General features: G+C 38.7%; 3 protein-coding genes across 3 annotated transcripts; all 3 read left to right on the top strand.

The window, feature by feature from the left end:
• The first annotated feature begins 1,143 nt into the window (after positions 1 to 1,143).
• Positions 1,144 to 4,907, top strand: LOC141643705 (uncharacterized). The gene is made up of 2 exons (XM_074452976.1): positions 1,144 to 2,655; positions 4,116 to 4,907. The coding sequence occupies exons 1-2, from the start codon at positions 1,441 to 1,443 to the stop codon at positions 4,392 to 4,394; spliced, it is 1,494 nt and encodes a 497-aa protein (XP_074309077.1). The 5' UTR covers positions 1,144 to 1,440; the 3' UTR covers positions 4,395 to 4,907.
• A 640-nt stretch (positions 4,908 to 5,547) lies between these two features.
• LOC141643704 (uncharacterized) lies at positions 5,548 to 6,318 on the top strand. Its single transcript, XM_074452975.1, has one exon. It carries the CDS (start codon positions 5,629 to 5,631, stop codon positions 6,124 to 6,126), a length of 498 nt encoding a protein of 165 aa, XP_074309076.1. The 5' UTR covers positions 5,548 to 5,628; the 3' UTR covers positions 6,127 to 6,318.
• Positions 6,319 to 9,547: 3,229 nt separating this feature from the next.
• LOC141643706 (putative xyloglucan endotransglucosylase/hydrolase protein 6) lies at positions 9,548 to 11,724 on the top strand. Its single transcript, XM_074452977.1, has 4 exons — positions 9,548 to 9,865; positions 10,072 to 10,172; positions 10,571 to 10,767; positions 11,112 to 11,724. Exons 1-4 carry the CDS (start codon positions 9,688 to 9,690, stop codon positions 11,506 to 11,508), a joined length of 873 nt encoding a protein of 290 aa, XP_074309078.1. The 5' UTR covers positions 9,548 to 9,687; the 3' UTR covers positions 11,509 to 11,724.
• The last annotated feature ends 9,696 nt before the right edge of the window (positions 11,725 to 21,420 follow it).

Genomic DNA, 21,420 nt, shown 5'->3' with positions numbered 1-21,420 from the left:
TTAAGAAATTTTTAATTTGGATACACTAAGAAAATTAAACGAAAGAACAATTTTTTACATAATATTTTAATTTTTTGCTTACTTTTTTGTGAAACGGTTCGGTTCACGGTTAACCGGTTTTCTAAAATTGCGAACCTTGACCGAACCTTTTCCATAATAAAGTTAACGATTCGGTTCAGCGAACCACATTGTCGAAACGGTTCGGTTAATCGAACCTTAAAAATCCATGATTTCGGTTCGGTTTATTCTGAACACCCCTACTTATTGGTCTCACAAATTCCTTTCTTTTTTATGTGGTTTTGCAATAATTCTATTTATTTTGCTATTACTCCGTAGGCAAATACCTTGTACTTGTCCTGCTCCCAGTCTCTCACTAACGCGTAATACTCCCTCTGACACAGTCAATTGTTATCATTTGCTTTTTGGACACTTGGAAAGAGGATTTTTAAAATAATTTCTACTCTGTAATACGTAATATAAAATATAATTATGCGAAATTTTGTTTGGTCTTAATAAGTAAATTAAGAATATCCAAATTTTGTTATTTTTGCACTTATATAAGTAAAAGATACGGAGTACTCTAATATTTATGAAACGAAATGAGCATACAAAAGGTAAATGATAACAATCTGGGACAAAGGGAGTCCTCGCGTGTATATACCAATCTACCTCATTAAAATCCCTTAGTAAATCTCTCTTAATACGACAATATCCGTCTTAAGTTTAAGACAGGTCTAAATATATATCACTTATGCATGTAAGAATCGTTAACAGTGCATTAGGAAAAACAAAATATTTGTCTGTGAGACATACTAAACTCTTCTTAAACTTAAGATGAATAGTGCCGTTTTAAATAAGAATCCGGGAAAATCACTATATTCAACTATCAAGTCTGCCTTAAACGGGTTGAACGAATTTTCTTTGTACCCGTCTAGACAAGGCTAGACTCTAGAGCCTGGATAATGTCTCCATCTGTCCTACTTGAAAAAGAAAGTTACGGATTACTATGGCAATTTGGTAATTTCTTAACAAGACCCAGGTCAAATTCCAACCAACCCAGATAGTATTTCAGTAATTCACCAATTCCCACCCATCCACAATTTCACACCATATAAAACGACGCGTATCCTCACCCTTGATCATAAACAAACACACCTACATTCACTCCTTCATCCTCACCCTCCATTCCTCCACGTCACCGATCCTCATCTCCTTAATCCAACGCTCCACATTCTTCCTCCTAACCCTAACCTCACCCAATATCCCCCTCTCCCCTCCCAAAAAAAAAAACACGAAAACTCAAACACTCTGCAAATCACCACCCAGCACAAACAAACGTAAACAAACGTAGTTGCTCTTTCATACACGGTTTTATCGTATTTAAAAACAGACCGGAGTGGTAAGTTAATTAATTAATAATTAATTGTTTTAATATATTGGATGGACGAGATCTGGGAGAGAGCGGTGTTAACGGCGTTAGAGGGTGAAACGGATTCAACAACAGTTAAAACCCTAACCCTAGACGGCGCCGTTAAGTGTCTTCACGGCCGTTTACCTGGTAGGAGTATTTTGGAAAAGTATCAGAATTTACAGCATTTGTCGTTAGCGAATATAGGGGTAAGTAGTTTGGAACAGTTTCCGAGGTTGAGGAAGTTACAGAAGTTGGTATTGTCGGATAATCGGATATCGGGTGGGTTAGAGTGGTTGGTTGAAGCCGGGTTGGATTCGTTGAGGGATTTGGATTTGAGTAATAATCGGATTGGGTTTGTTGAGGATCTTGCTCCGTTAGCCGAGTTAAGGATTGTTTCTCTTGATTTGTATGAGTGTCCGGTTACTAGGGTTGAGGATTATCGGGTTCGGGTTTTTGGGTTGATTAAGAGTTTGAGGTATTTGGATAAGATGGATGTTGAGGGGAGTGAACGGTTGGAGGAGTCCGATGAGGAGGATGATGATGATGAGGAAGACGAGGACGAAGAGGAAGAAGTCGAGGAAATTGAGGAAGTTGAGGATGTGGAGGAGGATGATGATCCTGGAAGTGGGGAGGTTGATGGGGATGGGGATGGGGGAAGTTTGGTTGGGTTGAGTAATGGGTTTGGTAGGGGGGAGGATATTGTTGATGTGGATGAGGAAGAGAGCGAGGCGGATGAGGAAGAGATGGTGATGGAGACGGTGGAGAGGAGGGAAAATGGGGTGTATAATGGAGAGGAGGATAGATATAGAGTGGAGGCTGTGGTGGAGGATGAGGGGGAAGGGGAAGATGGGGAGGAGGATGAGGAATCGGCGGAGGAGATTGATGAGGACGATGGGGAGGAGGAGGAGGATGTGGTGGAGGTACATGATGTAGGGGATAGTGATGATGATGAGGATGGGGAGGGGGATGATGAGGAGGAGGAGTTTGATGATGAGGTGGATGAAGAGGATGAGGTGGATAATGATGAGGTTGAGGTGGCTGGAGGTGAGAGTTCTGGGAGATCGTCGAGTGATGGAGAGATTGACGGGCATGAACATGGGGAGGATGATGAGGATGATAATGGGGAGACGGGGGAGGAGGTTGGTGTTGAGGATGTTAGAGATTCGGAATCTGAGGATGGGAATGATGATGATGATGATAATGATGTTGCGGGTGACGGGGATGGTGATGATGGGGAGGATGAGGTATAATTAATTAATTAATGAGTACTGCACTGCCTTTTTGGGTTTTCTGATTTTAAGCTAATTTGCACTCTGGTTGATTGGTTCGTGTCCAATGTGTGAAAATTGTGTGATTTGTGCTTAATTTTTCATTGCATGTCGGTTACTGGCCTGATTGATGCATTTTTTCTTTTATGTGAATAATCTTTCTTACGAGTAGAAGTGAACTTGTAGATGTTGGGGTTGATATGGTCCAATTAAGTGCCACTGGTTTGTTCATGAGTTTTGGGATGGTATAGCATGGTCTTATTTAGTTTTGAATGACCGGTGGTGGAGCTAAAAGATCAGATTCTGAGATTGTTATTTGTTTTGGGTCATTTAGTTGGTTTACTATGAGGTCATAAACTATACTCTTACCTGGCAAAATCTGATGGGTAAAACATCCATATTTGAAGAAGCCTGAATGTTTTAAGATCCCATTTGTGAATATATCCGCTGCCACTGGCGTAGATGCCTGTGTTTTAATTTTTGATTAAAAGGGTGTTTTGTTTCCTTGATCCTGGTTTTTGAACTTGTTAAATACTTTCAGAAATTGAATTTGAAAGGTTTTAAAGTTGTACTTATTTTTTTTCCCGGGCTTTTGATTTATGTGTCCGTAACTATATTGCTCGGACCTTCTAAGATCCACCCCTGCTTACAGTATTAATTTTTTATCGTCACCTTGCTCTATTGTTTCGTTAATGCCATTGACAGGTTCAGGTGATTGTAAATGGCTTCTGTGTGAATTTTCCTGAATGGCAGATAGTAATCGTATAACAAGTTTCCATGGATATTTTTAGCTGTTTTTCCCATGGTTGATTGTCAGTTGCATCCTTGACTATTTTTAGACTTTGTGGGTATAGTGTGGTCAGTACTTATGATTATGTGGCCTAATTTTCAGCAAATTGACAACGATGGTATTTGTACTCTCTCTTTCCGAATACTGTCCGCCTTGTCTAGTTGACAATATTGTGTTCATACCCCTATACAGAAATTCCTCTGTACAATGTGGAACAGGGCATAGGAGTGTGTAGTTTGTTGTTCCGGTTTAATTTTGTATTTTGGAGACCTTTGTTCATGCTATTTTAAGTTGATTATATGTTCATGTGGGTTGATGAAGATCTGGGCTGCTATCCTGAACGGTATTGATTATATTGTTGGTTCCTTTTTCTGTATTTTGTTGTTGATGATTCTGGGCCTTGTTTTTTCAAGATGTGTTTCTGTGCTCTCTCTTGGTTTCTGTTTGGTGTTTGTGGCCAGAGGGGATGGATGGTGGTGGTCTTGTGTTGTTTCCATTTGTGTGTTTATGTGTATATCGAGTGTATCTGGCTTTATGTGCCTGTCTGCAACAGCAGCCTATATTGATTTTTGATTGTTATTTACTTCAATGTTTGTTTCTTTCTGTAGCCGGTTGTAATGTTGTTGTCTGTGTATGGCTATGGCAGGAAGAAGATGGAGAAGAAGGCTACTTAGTCCAACGGGTCAGACAACCCACAGATAACCCAGAAGGCAGTGACATGGAGCCTGTACTCGATGTGGATGATGATGATGATGATGATGATGGAGAAGGGGAGGAAATTGATGAAGAAGATGATGACGACCTCGGTGAAGGCCAAGTCATGGCACCTGCTACCTCTCAGCCAAAAAGAAAAAGAGACGACACCGACAACGATGAAGATGATGATGACGATGAGGACAGAAGATCTCCAAAAAAGCATCACTGACAAGGCTACTACCTTCTTCTTCTTCTTGTTCTTCTTCCATGGCGGTGTCTCGGAGATAGAAGTCATGGAGTCTGTTGTTATTGAGTGGATAATGGATATGGTAGGCAGGTTTTTTTGTTTAGGCGGTTGGGTGTGTTGGAACAGACAGTTGGTTAAATTAGGAGGGAAAACATGTAGTACCCTGATAATGGGTTTTCAAATGATGTTCAAAAAGTGGTTAGACATGGGTTTTGGCTCCCTCCCTTTGGTTGGTGTCTCTACTACTATGGATATAGCCGTTACTTTGATATTTGAATGACAGTTAAAATGAAGGGTTCAAATGTTCAAGTACTTAATTTAAAAAAGAGGGAAAATATTTGTATGAATTCCCGGTATTCCCTTGTTGCCTGCCTCTTACTTGTTCCAGCATGTTTTAATTGGAGAATTTTGTATAAAAAGGCTTCTTTATGGATCTCTCTTTGCCCTCTTTTGTAAATGATGCTCAACTTGATGGGTATTTCCGTCTTTTCCACCTTTTTACTCTTTCTTTAATGTCTCCTTGGTGTTGTAGTATTGTTTAGTATTGATGAAGTACCCCTTAAATGATGGCAAAGTGGAAATATTGAATATTAACCATTACCACTACGGAAAGGTAATCTATGGAATCTAATCATTTCCCCTTTTGGGCTGCTAATCTATTGATTTTGGGTTCAGTATATGATGGATGATGTTGGGCTTTTGTTCATTTGACCCAAATTTGCAACAAAATTGCATAACCAATCAATACCAAGAGCGGGTTGGATTGGGTTTTGCGAGATTCAAACTGATCACTTGGATCACTGATCATTATCCAAACTTGTTCTGTATCCAAAACTTTAAAATTTATACTCGATTCATTATACTTTTTTCAAATCCATACCTGATCTAACATATAATCCAAAACTCGTTCCGAAACTTGATCAACGTAAGTGTCCACAAATATTTGATTGGATCATGTTCACATTTGGTTCGGGTTTTCCTAACAATAGGTTTGGATATGGATTTTTAAATAGCAGATCGGGTATATGAGTGCTTATGAGTTGGGTTTGAATATCGAATTTCTTCTTTCGGGGTGATTCGGTTTCGGACTTTCGGTTCATTTTAGGCTACAATTGCCATCCCTTGTCTCATATCCAATGGGATAAGATATATTGCAATACGTGTCTCATTTTGTTGTGCTTTCCATCTCTCTTTTTGATACTCTCTAATCTTCACTATGTTATTATCTCCTCCATCAACTTCATTCATCGGTCCGGTTAACTGCCGCAATGGCATTTACCCCGGGAATTTACGACGTTTTTCATATTCGCCGACATTGAAGGTAGTAGCAATGGCTAAGGGAACAAGCAACGAACCCGAAATTGGGATAGCAGAGATAGCAGCCATCAGCGGAGGCTTAATCTCTACGCCGGTGATCGGATGGTCCCTGTACACCCTGAAGACCACCGGGTGTGGGCTCCCGCCTGGGCCTGGTGGGTCATTAGGTGCTCTAGAAGGGGTTAGCTACCTGGCTGTATTGGGTATAATTGGGTGGTCATTGTATACCAAGTCTAAAACCGGGTCGGGTCTGCCGAATGGGCCGTTTGGTTTGCTGGGTGCTGTAGAAGGGTTGTCTTATCTAAGCTTGCTTGCTATTATTGTGGTTTTTGGACTGCAATTTTTTCAGACGGGTTCGATCCCCGGTCCGCTTCCTGGAGATCAGTGTTTTGGCTAGTTTCATACTTTCATGTACTGTACTTAAGTAAGTTGCAATCAATATACTTGGATGTTTAATGTGGAGTGGAAATTTGAGTTTGTTTAACTTGATTACTTGTACTTAGTTGATTGAATGTTATTGTACCTAGTTAGTTGGTTGCTAGTTGCTACTCATAATGCAATCAATTTATTAATCTGTTAATTTCCTTGATGATTTGAGTCAAGCAAGTATTGAAGTCGACGACTTCAATTCTTGATTATCTTTACTGCCATTGTTCTTAAGAGCAGCAGGAAGATTATGATTATGATTCCCCTGAGATACAAACCCTCCTTTAAGGATACGGGTCTGCGATGCAATCTCAAATAGAGAAAACATAAAAACTTGAAACGGTGCTTAAGAAATGCAATAGCTACTGCTTGAGCAGTTGAGCTACATAATGAGGTTATGGTTTTAAGTTTTTTTTTTTTTGAAGGATATGGTTTTACCCAAAATCTCATTTAAGACGGCACGTATCCGTCACTTTGGAGTGACGGATACCATTTCCTCTCACAAATTGACCCAAATAGAGGAGAGAGGGAAGCACATGGGGGTGCCCCACCTTGTCCCCCTATCTGTTTTGTGAGTGGCATTACCTGTCACTTGGTCCGATCCGTCTTCAGCAAGACTAACCGATGGTTTTAAGTTTTAACCATATCAAGTTGTATTTTTTTTTTGGCAAATAAGCCACATAGGCAATACAATATCGGATGTAGGGGAATTTGAACCCAAAATCTATTGTGGTGCTATTTTAAGTTGGATTGGGTCCAAGTTATCTTGGTTTTGGGCATGCATCGAGTTACTTTGGTGGTTTACCTCGAGGTAATTGGCACACATCTGGTAATTATATACTCCGTACCTATTAATTCAGTTGGTCTCTTTTGTGAAGGTCTTGGTCATTGTTGACTCATAACTATGATTAGTGCTGGGCATCGGTCCATTGGACCGGATTAAAAATATAAGTTTAAGGAAAAAAAAATGCAAATTACAATAATTTCGGGTATTTCGGTCCAAACCGGTCCGGACCGAAAACCGGAATGTTAGAAAATGGTGGACTGAAGAGTGAACACCAGACTGGAATTTTAAATACCGGTTCCGGTCCGGTTCGGTCCATTTTTCTGGTCCAGACCGGATTATGCCCACCCCTAACTATGATTCTTCTTTTAGACCATATTTTATAATCTTTGTAATTAATCTATGTGTTAATTTTGTTATTACGATTCAGATGATTTTAAACTAGAAATATTTCAGGGAGGGTTAATGTTGAGTTTGATTTAATACGGGCCCTTTTAATCCGATTTTAAACATTACTTCTAAAGTATACAATTTGAACTTATTCCGAATTTTGAGTCGAGCTATTACAGGTAGACTTGACAAAGCTGTTCCGACTCGAGACCCGAAATTACCTGGCTCGAGTATGACCCAAAACTCGAATAGGCCTTACCCGATCTAGACTCGACCCGAACTTTGATTGACCCAATGTTGACTCGACTCAAAATCCTCCGATGCGTGATTTCCCGATCCGAAATGACTCAGAATTATAAGGTTCAAGTCAATAATATTATATATATCAAAATAAAAGATCAATTGATTGCAACAGTTCATAATAAATAATTAATTCGAAACATATTCTTTGTAATTATATCAGTAGTAATCAAACTTTTTTGTCCACTGATTCAAATATGACTAGCTCAAAATGACCCGTACCCAAAAAATGATCCGATCAAAATGACCCGACAACTTAACATCCGAAACTGGCCCAAATTCTGAAATAATTCAACCTAGTCAGTAATAAAATATGTGTCAGATCCGAAATAACCGGAACCAAATCTATCTCGATTACCCATTTACCACCCCTATTTCCAGGTCATAAATATGATAAAAATCTCCACGTCGGAATGGGTAAGGTGACATGCCAGGACGGAAGTCTCTATTGGATTAAAGAGCATAAAAAGATCGGGCCACATATTCGGATCCAGTTGGGTGAAAATGATATTTAAAATTGGAAATGTTGAGGTAACCTAGTAATAGTACCTGGCCCAATTCATGAACTATACCCCAATTGTACAACTGGTTGTATAGAATCCAATCTTTATAACGAAGTTTACGAGTTTATCTTAAACATTATGAGCTTTATTATAGATATCCTGAGTTCATTTATGTAAATATATAAAAAATTCGGCTTGATGTTAGTTGGTTGTACAATACTATTATACAACTGGAGATAAGATCTTATTTACCGTACTCGGCCCAATTAAGTGACCGACAATGTAATCACATTCACATCAATATTTATAGTGCACAAGGCCACATCCTACAGCCAATATCTACTGTTATGGATTGAGCTTGTCACCTTGATTGGCCTTTATGTAGCCACGATTCTATTCAAAAGCTACAATTTGACCCTTTACTGTTTTGCCATGTCATATTTTAATAATATATAATAATAATAGTAAGTGTGGTAAAATGTTATTGTCAAGTACAATAATAGTAATGTTTCATCCGTTCATTAATTATCTTTTAATTTTGAAGAGTTAGTTGCTTTTAACACGGTTATATCCATTGTAAGTTAATCACGAGCTATATATTATTCCATAATCCTCCATATAATTTGATGAGATAATAGTCATTTTTAGGTATTCTATTTTTTGTGTTTTATTCAATTTTATCCGTTTTATTATTTAAAACGGACCATTCATGTCTAACCCTAGCCCTGGACGTGGACCATTCACGTCCAAACCTAAGTATGAATGTGTATGTTCCACATCCAAAGTTTCCCTATATATACCGTCGCATTTTCGTAAAACGGTCATATCTCCCTCGCTTCTTGTCTGTTTGAGGCGTACGACCTACCGTTAGAACCGTAAGAGGATAAGATTTAACCTCCACTTGGAATTATTTCAATATCATGTCTAAAATTTAAGTCATGACCGTTTAAAGTTGACCCTTGTTGTAAACGGATTCCAAACTTCTTGTTTCGGTGAGGTTTATGTACGTTTTTGTTGCTTGTATGCCCCTTCCACAGGTTTACCTTGAATTGTCATTCGTGATAGTCTTTCGAAGCGGCGGCTTGAATCGGTTAGTTTAATTACGTTAATTAGTCGTTTTGATTTGTACGTTGTCGTTTTGATAGAAACTTTTTTTTTTTTTTTTTTTTTTTTAAATTTCAAAGTTAATTAGTTGAATGTAGAATGAGGTTAGTGAGAAGTTAATGAATAATTATAAAAGGGCAATGTTGGAAGTACAATACTAATTGTCGACGTTATTTAGTATGCCCGTCGTGTGATATGATTGGTGAGCTGTGGCTTGAGATAGTACGCCTAGTAGGCAAGCAGCTCCTTGCTAGGGTCTAGTGAGTGAATTAGAGCGGGGCAGAGGGCCCTTGCAATAGCTGGACAGATAGCAATGGGCCTTAAATAACGGCCCACATTCCAACTCAAACGAAAACGGGCCACAAATATCCACATTTTTCTAGAGCTTAAATTGTGTATTTAAGAGTCTCAATGTTACACTGAAATAAATCATTAGTAGAAAAATATAACCATGGATTTCTTAAGGAAAATGCTTGCTACTCTTATCTTATGTGTTATGTTGCTATCTCTTTCCGTCTCGGCTAAACCCGCCACATTTCTACAAGATTTCAAGGTTGCTTGGGAGGATTCTCATGTTAAGGTTGTCGAAGGTGGCGCCGCCATTCAACTTAGACTCGATCAAAATTCAGGTAGTTATTGTTTCGAGTTTTTGTATTGGAAAATGAGTTAGCGTCAAATTTGGATACAGACTATTCACTAGTCTTTTAAAAGGAAAATAAGTTTGTACGACCAATGCAGAGCGCACTTACTACCAATAACACGCGATATAATATTTTGACATTTTGTAGTACATGCTAAGAAATTTAAAATTGTTTTGTTTTTGTTCCAAATGAAGGTTGTGGATTTGCTTCTAAATACAAGTACATGTATGGACGTGTTAGCATGAAAATCAAGCTTGTTCCTGGAGATTCAGCCGGCACTGTTACTGCATTCTATGTAAGTTATTTTGAATAGGACAAAGAATAAAATTAATCCTTTTATCCCGTTTATTTGTTTACTGTTTTTATTCTCTGTTAGAAGTATTTTAATTAAAGGTAAATAAATAATTGAAAGATTTGAAACAGAGAAAATAAAAGTAAAAAAATTATGCTCATATGTTAGAAATGTAAGTACAAGTTACTAATGTAATGTCATACAAGTACTTAATTAAGTACTTTAACTTGTTACTGGTTGTCAAACTATTTCGCCACATAATTTCAAAATCGCTTTCATATGATATACTATATGGAAAGTATAGTGAACTGAACCGAACAGAAGAAGTAGAATACGGGTGCATGTAGGTGTATGTAGGTGCATGAAAATTGAAACGTTGTTAAATTGGTATGTTTATGCAGATGAACTCGGACGCAGATGTGACACACAACGAGCTAGATTTCGAGTTCCTAGGAAATCGATCAGGGCAACCATATACAGTTCAAACTAACGTATTTGCCGAAGGAAAAGGAGAGAGGGAGCAAAGAGTTAACCTTTGGTTTGATCCTTCGCTCGCTTATCATACCTATTCTATCTTATGGAACCATCACCATATTGTGTAAGTCCATATTATTATTTTTTTTGATTTATTTTAATTAATTCAGTTTAGTTTGGATTCAAGTAGGATTAAAGCGTTGCACTCATTTATCAATTTTGCCTAAAATGTTCGTGATGTGTTAGAATCAATCCCCTTGGTAAAACGTGTTATGCGTGATTTGCAGACTATCAGGTATGCTAGCTAGGTAGTTTACCTAGTGCACACGTGATTGAAAAAAAAAAAAAAAAAAAAAGTAACGGTTGAGTTTTATTTCCACTATCATTCAAAATAGAGTGTACTAACTTTGTCCCATTGTTGTTGGACCACCTAAACATGTTAATCTATGTTGTTTTGATATACTATAGGTTCATGGTGGACGAAGTGCCCATAAGAGTGTACAAGAACAACGAAGCAAAAGGAATTCCGTACCCAAAATCGACACCAATGGGGGTATATTCGACATTATGGGAAGCCGATAATTGGGCAACCCGTGGTGGATTAGAGAAAATTGATTGGAGTAAGGCCCCATTTTTAGCCTACTATAGAGACTTTGATATTGAAGGTTGTCCTGTCCCTGGACCAATGTCTTGTACCTCTAACCCTTCCAATTTGTGGGAACGTAGTCCAACCTACACCGATTTAACCCCGGTTCAAGCTAGAGCATATCGTTGGGTTCGCATGAACCATATGGTTTATGATTATTGTACCGATAAACCACGTTATCCTGTACCACCACCTGAATGTGTAGCCGGTTTTTATTAGCACTTATTATGGCCGTGCTCGTGCGTGTCAACACGTATTTCCTTATAAGACGAGTAATTCTACCGTTAAGACGGTACTACTCTTGTAAATGTCTTATATCGTTCTCAAATTCGTCACAATGTATCAGTTACATATGTATTTATGTAATTTCAAAAATGATAATGAATATGTAAAGTCGAGTGATTAATAAAAGTTGTGTGTCGAATTTCCGGAGCCTAGTACAAGGTAAAGACTTATTTGTCATACAAATAATGTACATTTATTAATGTCATTTTCACATTTCTAATGATGTTTATGACATTGAAAATTATATATAATTTGGAATTTTTATCCTTAACAATGTGTCTATAAGAGATTGATCGGATGTCATCTTAACAATCAAATCAAATTAAAGGAGTGTATCAACTACTATGTTATATGGAGTGTCGGCACCATTTATGGCTATTGTAACGTTTTGCATTCGTATTTGTCAATCTATATTCTATAATGCATGGCTAAATATTGTTTAGGCTTCCTATTTCTTGAATGATCTTCCAAAAAGTTAGATAGATAGACTTAAAAGACAACACTACATATTGTTGTTACTCTAAGATCCGGCCTGTTCTTTTTTGCTGGAAAGAGCTGAATTTAACTGATAAACTTAATGTAGATGAATTGAATAAAAGTAAGAGTTAATTTGTGAGGAGATGACTGAACTGAACTGAAATTAACTGAAATTAAGTCCAAATACCAGGATCTAAATGTTTTCACATTATCCACACGCTTTGATAGTTTAAGGATGCTCTTTTGTTGATTTTCTCTCTAATCTTCTCCTTAATAGAAACAAAAAAGACGAAGGAAAGAGCCATTACATTAACCAAAGGCTTCGCAAATGCCTTAGACAAGGACTCTTCTTTTATATCTAACCCATTTGTGACAAGAAGTGTCAACTCGAATTTGCATTGAAATAATACTTCCTTCGTTTTAATCATTAATTTGGTTATTGTGATTAACATATTTTTTCCGAAGAATAAAAAAAAAGTAAAAAAATAAATGGGACGGAGGAAGTATTTAACTAATTTAACTTCGATCATTAAAGAAAATTTCCATTATGAATTTAGGACTTAGTCCACTACATAGTGATTAAGACTATATTATTTTGAACTGAAATTGTTTGAATTAAACTGAAATGAACTGAACTTTATGGAGCTGAATTGAACTGAACTGAATGAAGCTGAAGCTGAATTGAACTAAACTGAAATTAAGTCCAAAAGAACCCGACCCAAGTGATTTTAACAAATGATTATAATAAGTTCATACTAGGTGAATGACAATATTGAACATAACATGAGAATATATGAGATGGATGACACAATTGATGGAAGTTCAATCAATTTGTTTGTAATCTTTTGGATTTTGTTAAACATAAAAACATGCAAAATGAAAGGACGTTACTGGGTGACAATCAATTTTGGGCGTCACCCTCTTACATGGGGTGGGTGGGAACCCCTTTAATTAAGAATGGTTGTGAGAGGGTGACACTCAATTTGGGCGTCACCCGATGACGTCCTATCACTATCCTAAAAACATTACACATATAGTTGGGCTACGTACGGATTAATTCACCATGCATGATTGCATGGTTGTCACGCGGTCTATAAATTGCAAATAGTGCTTTCTGTTTACGACGAGAAAGGAACGGAAAATTAGTAAAACACTGAAAGGGAAATGTATTTAATTTAGCTTTTCGACGATGTTTAGTTGATGTAATTTTTGTGGTTCTTATCTAATCTTTTTCTGTTGATATATAGTATTAGAACAAAGAGTAATTGATGGCCATGTTTTCTTTCTCGTAAGCTTTTAATTTTCAGCTACTTTTAAGTTATAAGTATCTTTTTAAATTATTAAGTTACATTTTTAGCTATAATTGCAAAGCGATTTCTTCAGGGTATTTCAGTTAGTGGTAATTGTAGTAATACTATAATGTTCATACAGAATATTATTACAAAACTACTGATACAAATACATATATATATATAGATGGTTGTATAGTATAATCCTCAATCATTTTTGTGAAGTGATTTCCTGAGGTAAATATTTGGCCTAAAGGACTATCGATCTCCTTGAGATGATGGAACAGAGGAAGTTCAAGTTAAAATACACGATAACATGGTATACTCGATGGAACAGAGTGCGTAAATCTTTCTTGCAAACTGATTAGTGAAAAGGATAGTGATAGAGCGCCACCGGATAACGCCCAAATTGGGTGCCACCCTCTCACAATCATTCTTAATTAAAGGGGTCCCCACTCACCCCATGTGAGAGAGTGACGCCCAAATTAAGTGTCACCCGGTGACGCCCTTTCATAATACAACATGATATTGACAAAGGCTGCTCTGACGAAGACTCGTAGCACGGACTGAAAGAGGGAGCCCATTATATGGGCCTTGTGAGAAGCCCATTATATGGGTTTGGCCTATTCGTCAAGTAGTCCTCAACTAATAGAGATGAGTCGATAACAAAATATCTTCTGTTTTAACACAAGATTATGGGTTTGAAGCCAAGCTGCTTTTCGACATTAAAAAATTACCGCGAAAGTGGTAATTTGACTCCTTTACTTTGGTTTATTGTGAGATTAAACCCCTTAAATTTAGATTGAGTGATTAAACCCCTTAAGTTAGCTAAAAAGTGAAAATAAGCCCCTCACCCAAAATCTCATGAGAAATTCATTTTCTCATACCACAAAAGCTCAAATAGTTTATTTTTTATTTTAAAAAAGTTCAGAATTGTTTTTCTTTAAATGTAAAAAAAAGAATATTTTAAAATTTTGAAAAAATAAAAATTTTGGTTTTAATTATGTTTCCTGAGAAAAATACTTATTTTTATTAAAACTAGTTGTTGCGCCGCGCCCTCCCGGGCGCGGAGCCCCAATTTGGACAACTGTTTTATGAAATCCCGATATGAATATCGCGTAGGTGTTGTGCTTATGTGTGTAGAATAGTTTGTGAATTACTTTGCCAATCTGGGCCAAACCACGCAGGGGCCATATTGACTGCCTGACTGGCTGCATTACTGTGGGTGAGCCAAAAAAAAAACTACTACTGTGGGTGAGCATCATCATATAGGATGAAAGTCACAATAAAGGTATGAATATACATGGTACATCGTACATGGGATTATGATGGGACAAAGTGGAGAATGTATATAAGGAGAACAAGGTAGTCTTGCAGAAAAGATAGTTACTTATACACAAATATTTGAAATGCCCTTTTCCTTTTTTTTCGGTCTCCGAGTCAATTTTCTTCTTCGCTGCAAGTTCTTGAATTGTTCATGTTTCTCATCATCACCCTGAGCTGACGAGAGCAAAATGAGAATGCTTGCAGATAGGGATACACACATCATGGCAATCGGAATCACAATTTTAAAGGACAAAAGTTTACAACCTGGAGTGACGTGCGATGATGTTGCCAATCATTGCAACTTGTTGATTAAATCGTTCCTTAGCTCGCCACAGTTTATAAACCTCATGATACAAAGAGGAAAAGATGAGAAAAAAAGGAGAAAAGGCGGAGAATGAAAGGAAGAAAGAGGCTAAAAATGAAAGGAAGAAAGAGTATGGGTGAAGAAGGTGTAGCAATAATCACCCCACCAAATATCAGATCCGACAATATATATACCTAATTGTAAACCAAACAAAACTAAATCAACTGATTATTGTAAACCAAACATAACTAAATCAAGTGATAAATGAGGAAGACAAAGAACTGGATAGCTAAAAATATATAATGAAAGCAGGTATGAGGTTGATGGATTAAAATATATATGAAAGCTGTTATGAGAAGCATGGTAGTCAAACAAAAGTCGAATTGTTCGGAAATCGGAGCATTCACCCCAAAAAACCCAAAATTGAAATAAATGCCCTAAAATTGAATTAACCACCTTAAAAAAACCCAAAATTGGTCGTCAAAATAGGTGCCATACCTAGCAAAAAGGTGCCTCAATCCTAGTATAACACCGACAACACAAGCCGTAGCAGATAATATCGATAGATCTGGAAAACAACAATAATAAACGATAAGAAGGAGAAATACGTAGCCAAACATACGACCCGACCAAATCAAAGCAAAAGCAAAAGCAATGTTAAATAGTCTGGGAGGGAACATTAAATAGGTCAAACAATCGCTTACCTGTTAAGTAATGAAGAGGGTGACGGAAATGAGTGGATGAGATTGATAAGAGAAAGTCGGGAGAGTATGCAAGAAACATAAGCGCTATACCACTCGCATGTCATAAACTTTGGATCGCTTAACTTGTTAATAGCTACACACAACTGAAAAAATGAAGAAGTAAATATGAAATGAAAAAGAATTGTGCTCTTTAAGACTGCCTTAAAAACTAAATTAATAAAACAATCCTCAAATCAAGTCGCCTCCCGTAAAAAACCTAGGTACCTAAAACCCACGCAACCCAAACAAAGAAATAATTTTGGCGGCGAAAAAATGGACGAACTATATCCAACTAATAAAATGTACCTCGAACACATTATATACCAATGATAAAAACACCGGTCGACAAACGACACTAACGGGCAATTCCAAGCAAATATAACCAAAACCCATTTTAAAGCAACGATAAGAGTACTCAAGTTCCAAAACAGTAAGAAATGTAATTTCCGCAATTGGCTAAACTACTTACCCATCGTCTGAGGCAAAACATATGACAATGAGTGAAAGCCCAAAAGAGAACCAAAATGAACCTTAAATATCTGGAAGCCAATACCGCCTCGACAAATGAGAAGGCCCCTTCAAGTAAACCCATTACCAGAAACACCAAATCTAAGTTAAGAACCTGCAAATATACAGAACGGTAGCAATAAGAAGGAAGACAAACAATAAAGGAAACACAACCAAATGAGCAAACATAAAACTCAAGCAAAATATAGCTCACCGACCTATTAAGAGGATTAAACGCAGTTCCAAATACGGTCCTATGCCCACAATTCCAGACTTAGCTAGTACATAACTGACCTAGAAACCAAAGAACACAATAATAGGACCGGGGTTCAAACCGGTATCAAGCGACAATTATAAGTGACTATAACCAGTGAGAAATGTAAATCCCGCAACTGGAAAAACTACCTGCCCATCGTCTGCGGTAAAACGTGTGGCAATAAGTGGAAGACCAACGGAGAACCAAAACAAACCCCTAATATCGGGAAGCAAAAACCGCATGGACAAATGCGGAAGCCCATTAAAGGAAACCCATTGTGGACAGCGGGCCGCCCACGGGGCGCTTTGGTGAGGAGCGAGAAACAAGCGTTTGCATTTTGTATGGAGTCGCCACCAATTTTTATGGGAAATTGGAACCGTTCGAATACCTCATGTCATGTCAAGACATAAAGTAGTGACATGAACACTAAGCAATCGTTACCCTTAGCATTCTATGTCTAGAATGACTCTCGTGGATGCCAATGAACACGGGTGCTCACGGAGATCTGGAGTAAGGGGTGAGGGTACGTATTAGGAAGCTCTTTTGATCGAACACCTAATCCCGCCCGCCTCGATAGCGGCCTCTACTAATGATTAGGGAGTTTATTCGTACTTGATATATCGTCGGCTATATGCATGCAATGCAACATCCAAGTTTTAATCCTAACATGTGAAGAATTAGCTAAGTCGGTGAGACAAGTAGTAAGGCATACAATTAAGTCGAAGTTGGATTTAACGCTCATTTACATGTGGAAACATACAAACAAAAGAAGAAATACAATAAAAGAAAAATTACAATAATGGAAATTACATTAATTACAACGGATAGGCGATTTATGTCGAAAATACCTTTAAAATGGATGATTTGAGAAAAAGAAATAAAAGAATAAAAGGATGAAATTAACGAACAGGAATTAGCGATATTACGGATAATAGTTAATTAATTACGTAGACTAAACTAGGTCAAGGCGAAGAGGAGTTCGAGAGACGAACTCAACCTGAACAGTGCAGACCGCACCCTCGGAAGAGGCGCGGCGATTCTTTGCGTCCTGTCCAAGGGTGAGTTCTGGCTGTGAAGCCGGAACTGCAAATCGTTAATGTCAATTGCTAATTTTAAGGGTTGATTTAAATTAATTGACTTCGGATGAAAGTGATTTAATGTATTATTTACATATGAAGATGTCATAAAAGCAATGAAACGTGAATGAGACGGAATTAAACGGATTAATTATGTGAAGGGTCGATGTTAATGAATGATTTAACAAACTAAACGAACGAACTAATTAGACTAAACATGATGAAACTTGACGAATTGATGACTAAACAGATGAAAACTATATCAACGATGAATCCCGAACTCAATATGAACGAATTGAATCTCTAAAACCCGGATTGAATTTATGACGAAAACCCGCAAATATTAGATTACAAGGGATTTAAGTCGGATTTGAATAATCAAAACATGTTAATGATGAACAAATAATATACATATGAATTATGGACGATGATTATATGAACGAAATAAAGAACAAACGAATGAAAACAAAAAAGCTTTGACGGATTACAGAGGACGAAGGAAGAAGAAAGGAAGCGAGAATCGGCGGCCTCACGAAGAGGCGCAGCAGAATCTGCGCTCCTTCGAAGAGGCGCAGCGATTGCTTTGCGTCCTTTCTCTTCGTCTCTCTCTACCGGAAATCCGTAAAAAGAGATTTTAAAGACGGTTTTAGAAATCGGTTTTAATGGTGTATTCGACATAAATCTTACATGAGTTGATACAATAAATAAATACAATAAATAAACAAGGATTATACACCCTCAGACTTACATGTTGACGGAACGAGATGAACTAAGAATCGACTAGTGAATGCTCGACGCGAATGCAAGGAAAGAGTGCCCTCGTAAGAGGAAAACGATTGATTAATTTAAGTTGATTGAGTGTAGTTGGTCAAATTGGTTGGTCATGCAACGGAGAGGCTGGTACCCGGAAGGATCCGAGCTTACGTGGTCGGAAGTCCAAGCACGTAGGCGCCAATTAGTAAGAACGAAGTCTAGAATGCAAAGGGAGAAGAGAAGGGCGGACACTCGCGTGAGAAATATGAGGAGCGAAGGCTCCTATTTATACTAATCACGTGAAGGTTTAGGGTTTCGAAGACTCTTTGGAAGTGAATCTCGGAAAGATATGAAAAAGATACGTAAATCATGCAGAGAAGGGCCTGGGAAGAGGCGCAGCAGACACTGCGTCTCTTGGAAGAGGCGCAGCACCTGCTGCGTCTATTCCCAGGAGGTTTCCTCCTGCTGAAGAAAGATTTCCGTGTTTGAGTTATGGTAGGACGGAAATAATTCGATTATCCTTAATAGTTATCATAAATATTACGGGATATTATTTGCCAAAAGATAAAATTTGTGAAATATGGAATAGAAATATCCGGAACATTCCAACATTCCGACTCTGATTTTAACAGTTATCGAAAAATGGAGACGGTTTTTGACCCGGACTCCGAATGTACTCTAATTACTGCCAAAACGACCGTATCAGGACGTAGATGACAACTAAGAGGTCGACATTAATATTTGAGCAAACACTTGACGATAATCTTACGAACTGTCACAAATCGCTCCGCGAATCAAACATGCGGCCCAATCATCACCGGGTGGTTTGCGGGAGGTGCGAAACGAGGTGTCTCTGAGCCCCCACTTTGACCGAGGCTTGGACAAGGCGAAAGTCAAAGTATAGCCATCAAGTCAATCGAAGATTACAACTTGACGACTATGGCGACGCGAGGCAGCTCAAGGGGTCCGAGCCAAGGACCTGTCGTCGGGAACATTTTAGAGTCTGTCGACTATCGGGGAGGGTCGTTTAAAGTCCATTAGACTACGTAAGGAAGCTCGCCAGCCATAAGAAGAAATCATACCTGAGACTTAATCGAACTTCGCGGGGAAACAAGAAATGTTGAAAGCAGCAGGACGTCGGTAGAAACTACTGGGGAATCCGCTTGCGTCGGTCTCGAGCGAACTCTCACTGGGTGATAAAGCGATGACTTTGGGGAATCTGCCTGTCTCTGTCCTCAAGCAAACTCTCGTTGGGTGATATATTGATGACTTTGGGGAATCTGCCTGTCTCTGTCCTCAAGCAAACTCTCGTTGGGTGATTAAATTGACGATTAGGAACATCTTGATCGTCATGGGAGAAATCTCGAGTGAGCAGTACTGCAAAATACTACTGCGCTGGGTAGACGACTAGGAACATCTTGATCGTCGTAGAAGAAATCTCGAGTGAGCAGTACTGCAAAATACTACTGCGCTGGGTATAATAATTTGAACAATACTGCAAAATACTGCTGCGCGGGATAAAATGAATTTGGACAATACTGCAAAATACTGTCGCGCTGGACAAAACGCGGGCCGGAACGAAAGAAAATCATTGAAACGGACCAAAAGAATATAATAGCGTTGAAGAAGAGGCGCACCAAAGATGGGCCCACAAATAACGAACTCATAACGAATTTTTGAAAATTCGTATGGAGGGAACACAAGGAAGAGGCGCAGCAAGAGCTGCGTCTCTTGGAAGAGGCGCAGCACCTGCTGCGTCTTTTCCCCAATTTGACTATTTCCGCGTAAAAACACGAAAATCAGAAGGTTTATGTTTCATTATTTCGAAACACAAATTTTGCAATTTCTCTCTCAAATCTTCACCATTTCCGTCGAGGTTGGATCCAAAAGCTTGCTTAAATATGACTAATCGAGGTATGTGTCTTAATCTTGCATTAATCATCCGTATTTGTCGAATTTTGAGCCGCAAGAACTAGGGTTTTTGACCCTTTGGATCGAAAATTTGGGGCTTTTCCCCCAAATGGATTTGCTTTGCCAAATTGATGCTAGAAACGGATAGTAGGCAATGTTAGGAACATAGCCATGTTTTTACTTTGAATTTTCATCGAGTTTTGAGCCCTTGAGCGAATTTTGAGACGGTTTTACAGCTGAACCGTAAATTGCTTCGAAAATAGCCTTAGGATTGTCCATTGGCGATGAGATTTGATATTTGGAATCCTTGAGTGATGGGTAATCTTCCTATCATCTCGTAATTTTGGTTTGTAACAACTTTTCAGGACACCTTTCTAGGGCATAATCGCCGTTATAACGAAATGCTGCCGAATTTTCGACTCGAACCCGGAACTAAGCTTTGACTATAACTTGACTTGACCCAATTTATCACATGAGTGATCGGGTTGGCGGTAATATGGCCAAGGATGGCCGGAAAGGGGCGTTTTCAGGGCTTTGGAGGCTCGAAAATTTCTCCTTAACAAAGGCTTGCCGTCAAGTGACGCGGCCTAAATTTACTTTAATGTTGCAGGTGATGATGCTTCTACTTCTGGGAGGACTCCCATGGAGATAGACGCCAGTGCGGTTGAGGAGGCTTTGGAGCAGGCTTTCACCGATGCGGTGATGGCCACCGGAGGCGAGGCTCACGAGGAGGAGGCCGCTGAGGAGGAGGCCCCGAGACGGGCCAACGTAGGGCGAGGAGGTCGTCAGCTGAGGGGAGCTCCTGCGTGGGCTGAGACTTGGGAGAGCAGGCACCTGGTGTGGGCCGCAGAGGGTCACCTGTCCTACAGGACGGTGAAGAGCTTGGTAAATAGGAATTCACTACTCATTATCCACTCTCTTTCATTCTTTTTGTCCAAATTTCTTTTATATTTCATTCAAAACTAAAGATAGCTTTGTTTCAAATCATTATAGGAGGCCGGGAACATCAGGTCGTTCTCGGGTTACACGACAGCGATGGAGCACTACGAGCGGCTGTCGGCGGAGGAGAGGGCCATGATCGAGCGCGGAGCGTTCGGTCCTCTGGTTCAGGTCTGGAGGGATATCGTGAAGAGGAAGTTGCGGGCTAACCTTAGCCTGGTCCGTGCTTTCTTGGACCGATTCTGGGACACGACTTCCACGTTTC

This window comes from Silene latifolia, chromosome 2 (genome assembly GCF_048544455.1).
Source record: "Silene latifolia isolate original U9 population chromosome 2, ASM4854445v1, whole genome shotgun sequence".
Taxonomy (NCBI): domain Eukaryota; kingdom Viridiplantae; phylum Streptophyta; class Magnoliopsida; order Caryophyllales; family Caryophyllaceae; genus Silene; species Silene latifolia.
This window is presented reverse-complemented; position numbering and strand designations above follow the sequence as displayed.

What these genes read in the sequence shown, in the direction of transcription:
- LOC141643705 (XM_074452976.1), top strand. Translation starts at nt 1,441, where the DNA reads ATGGACGAGATCTGGGAGAGAGCGGTGTTAACGGCGTTAGAGGGTGAA. An exon ending in GTGATGATGGGGAGGATGAG is followed by an intron (nt 2,656 to 4,115) that starts GTATAATTAATT and finishes TGGCTATGGCAG; the next exon opens with GAAGAAGATGGAGAAGAAGG.
- LOC141643704 (XM_074452975.1), top strand. Translation starts at nt 5,629, where the DNA reads ATGTTATTATCTCCTCCATCAACTTCATTCATCGGTCCGGTTAACTGC.
- LOC141643706 (XM_074452977.1), top strand. Translation starts at nt 9,688, where the DNA reads ATGGATTTCTTAAGGAAAATGCTTGCTACTCTTATCTTATGTGTTATG. An exon ending in TAGACTCGATCAAAATTCAG is followed by an intron (nt 9,866 to 10,071) that starts GTAGTTATTGTT and finishes TTCCAAATGAAG; the next exon opens with GTTGTGGATTTGCTTCTAAA. An exon ending in TGGAACCATCACCATATTGT is followed by an intron (nt 10,768 to 11,111) that starts GTAAGTCCATAT and finishes GATATACTATAG; the next exon opens with GTTCATGGTGGACGAAGTGC.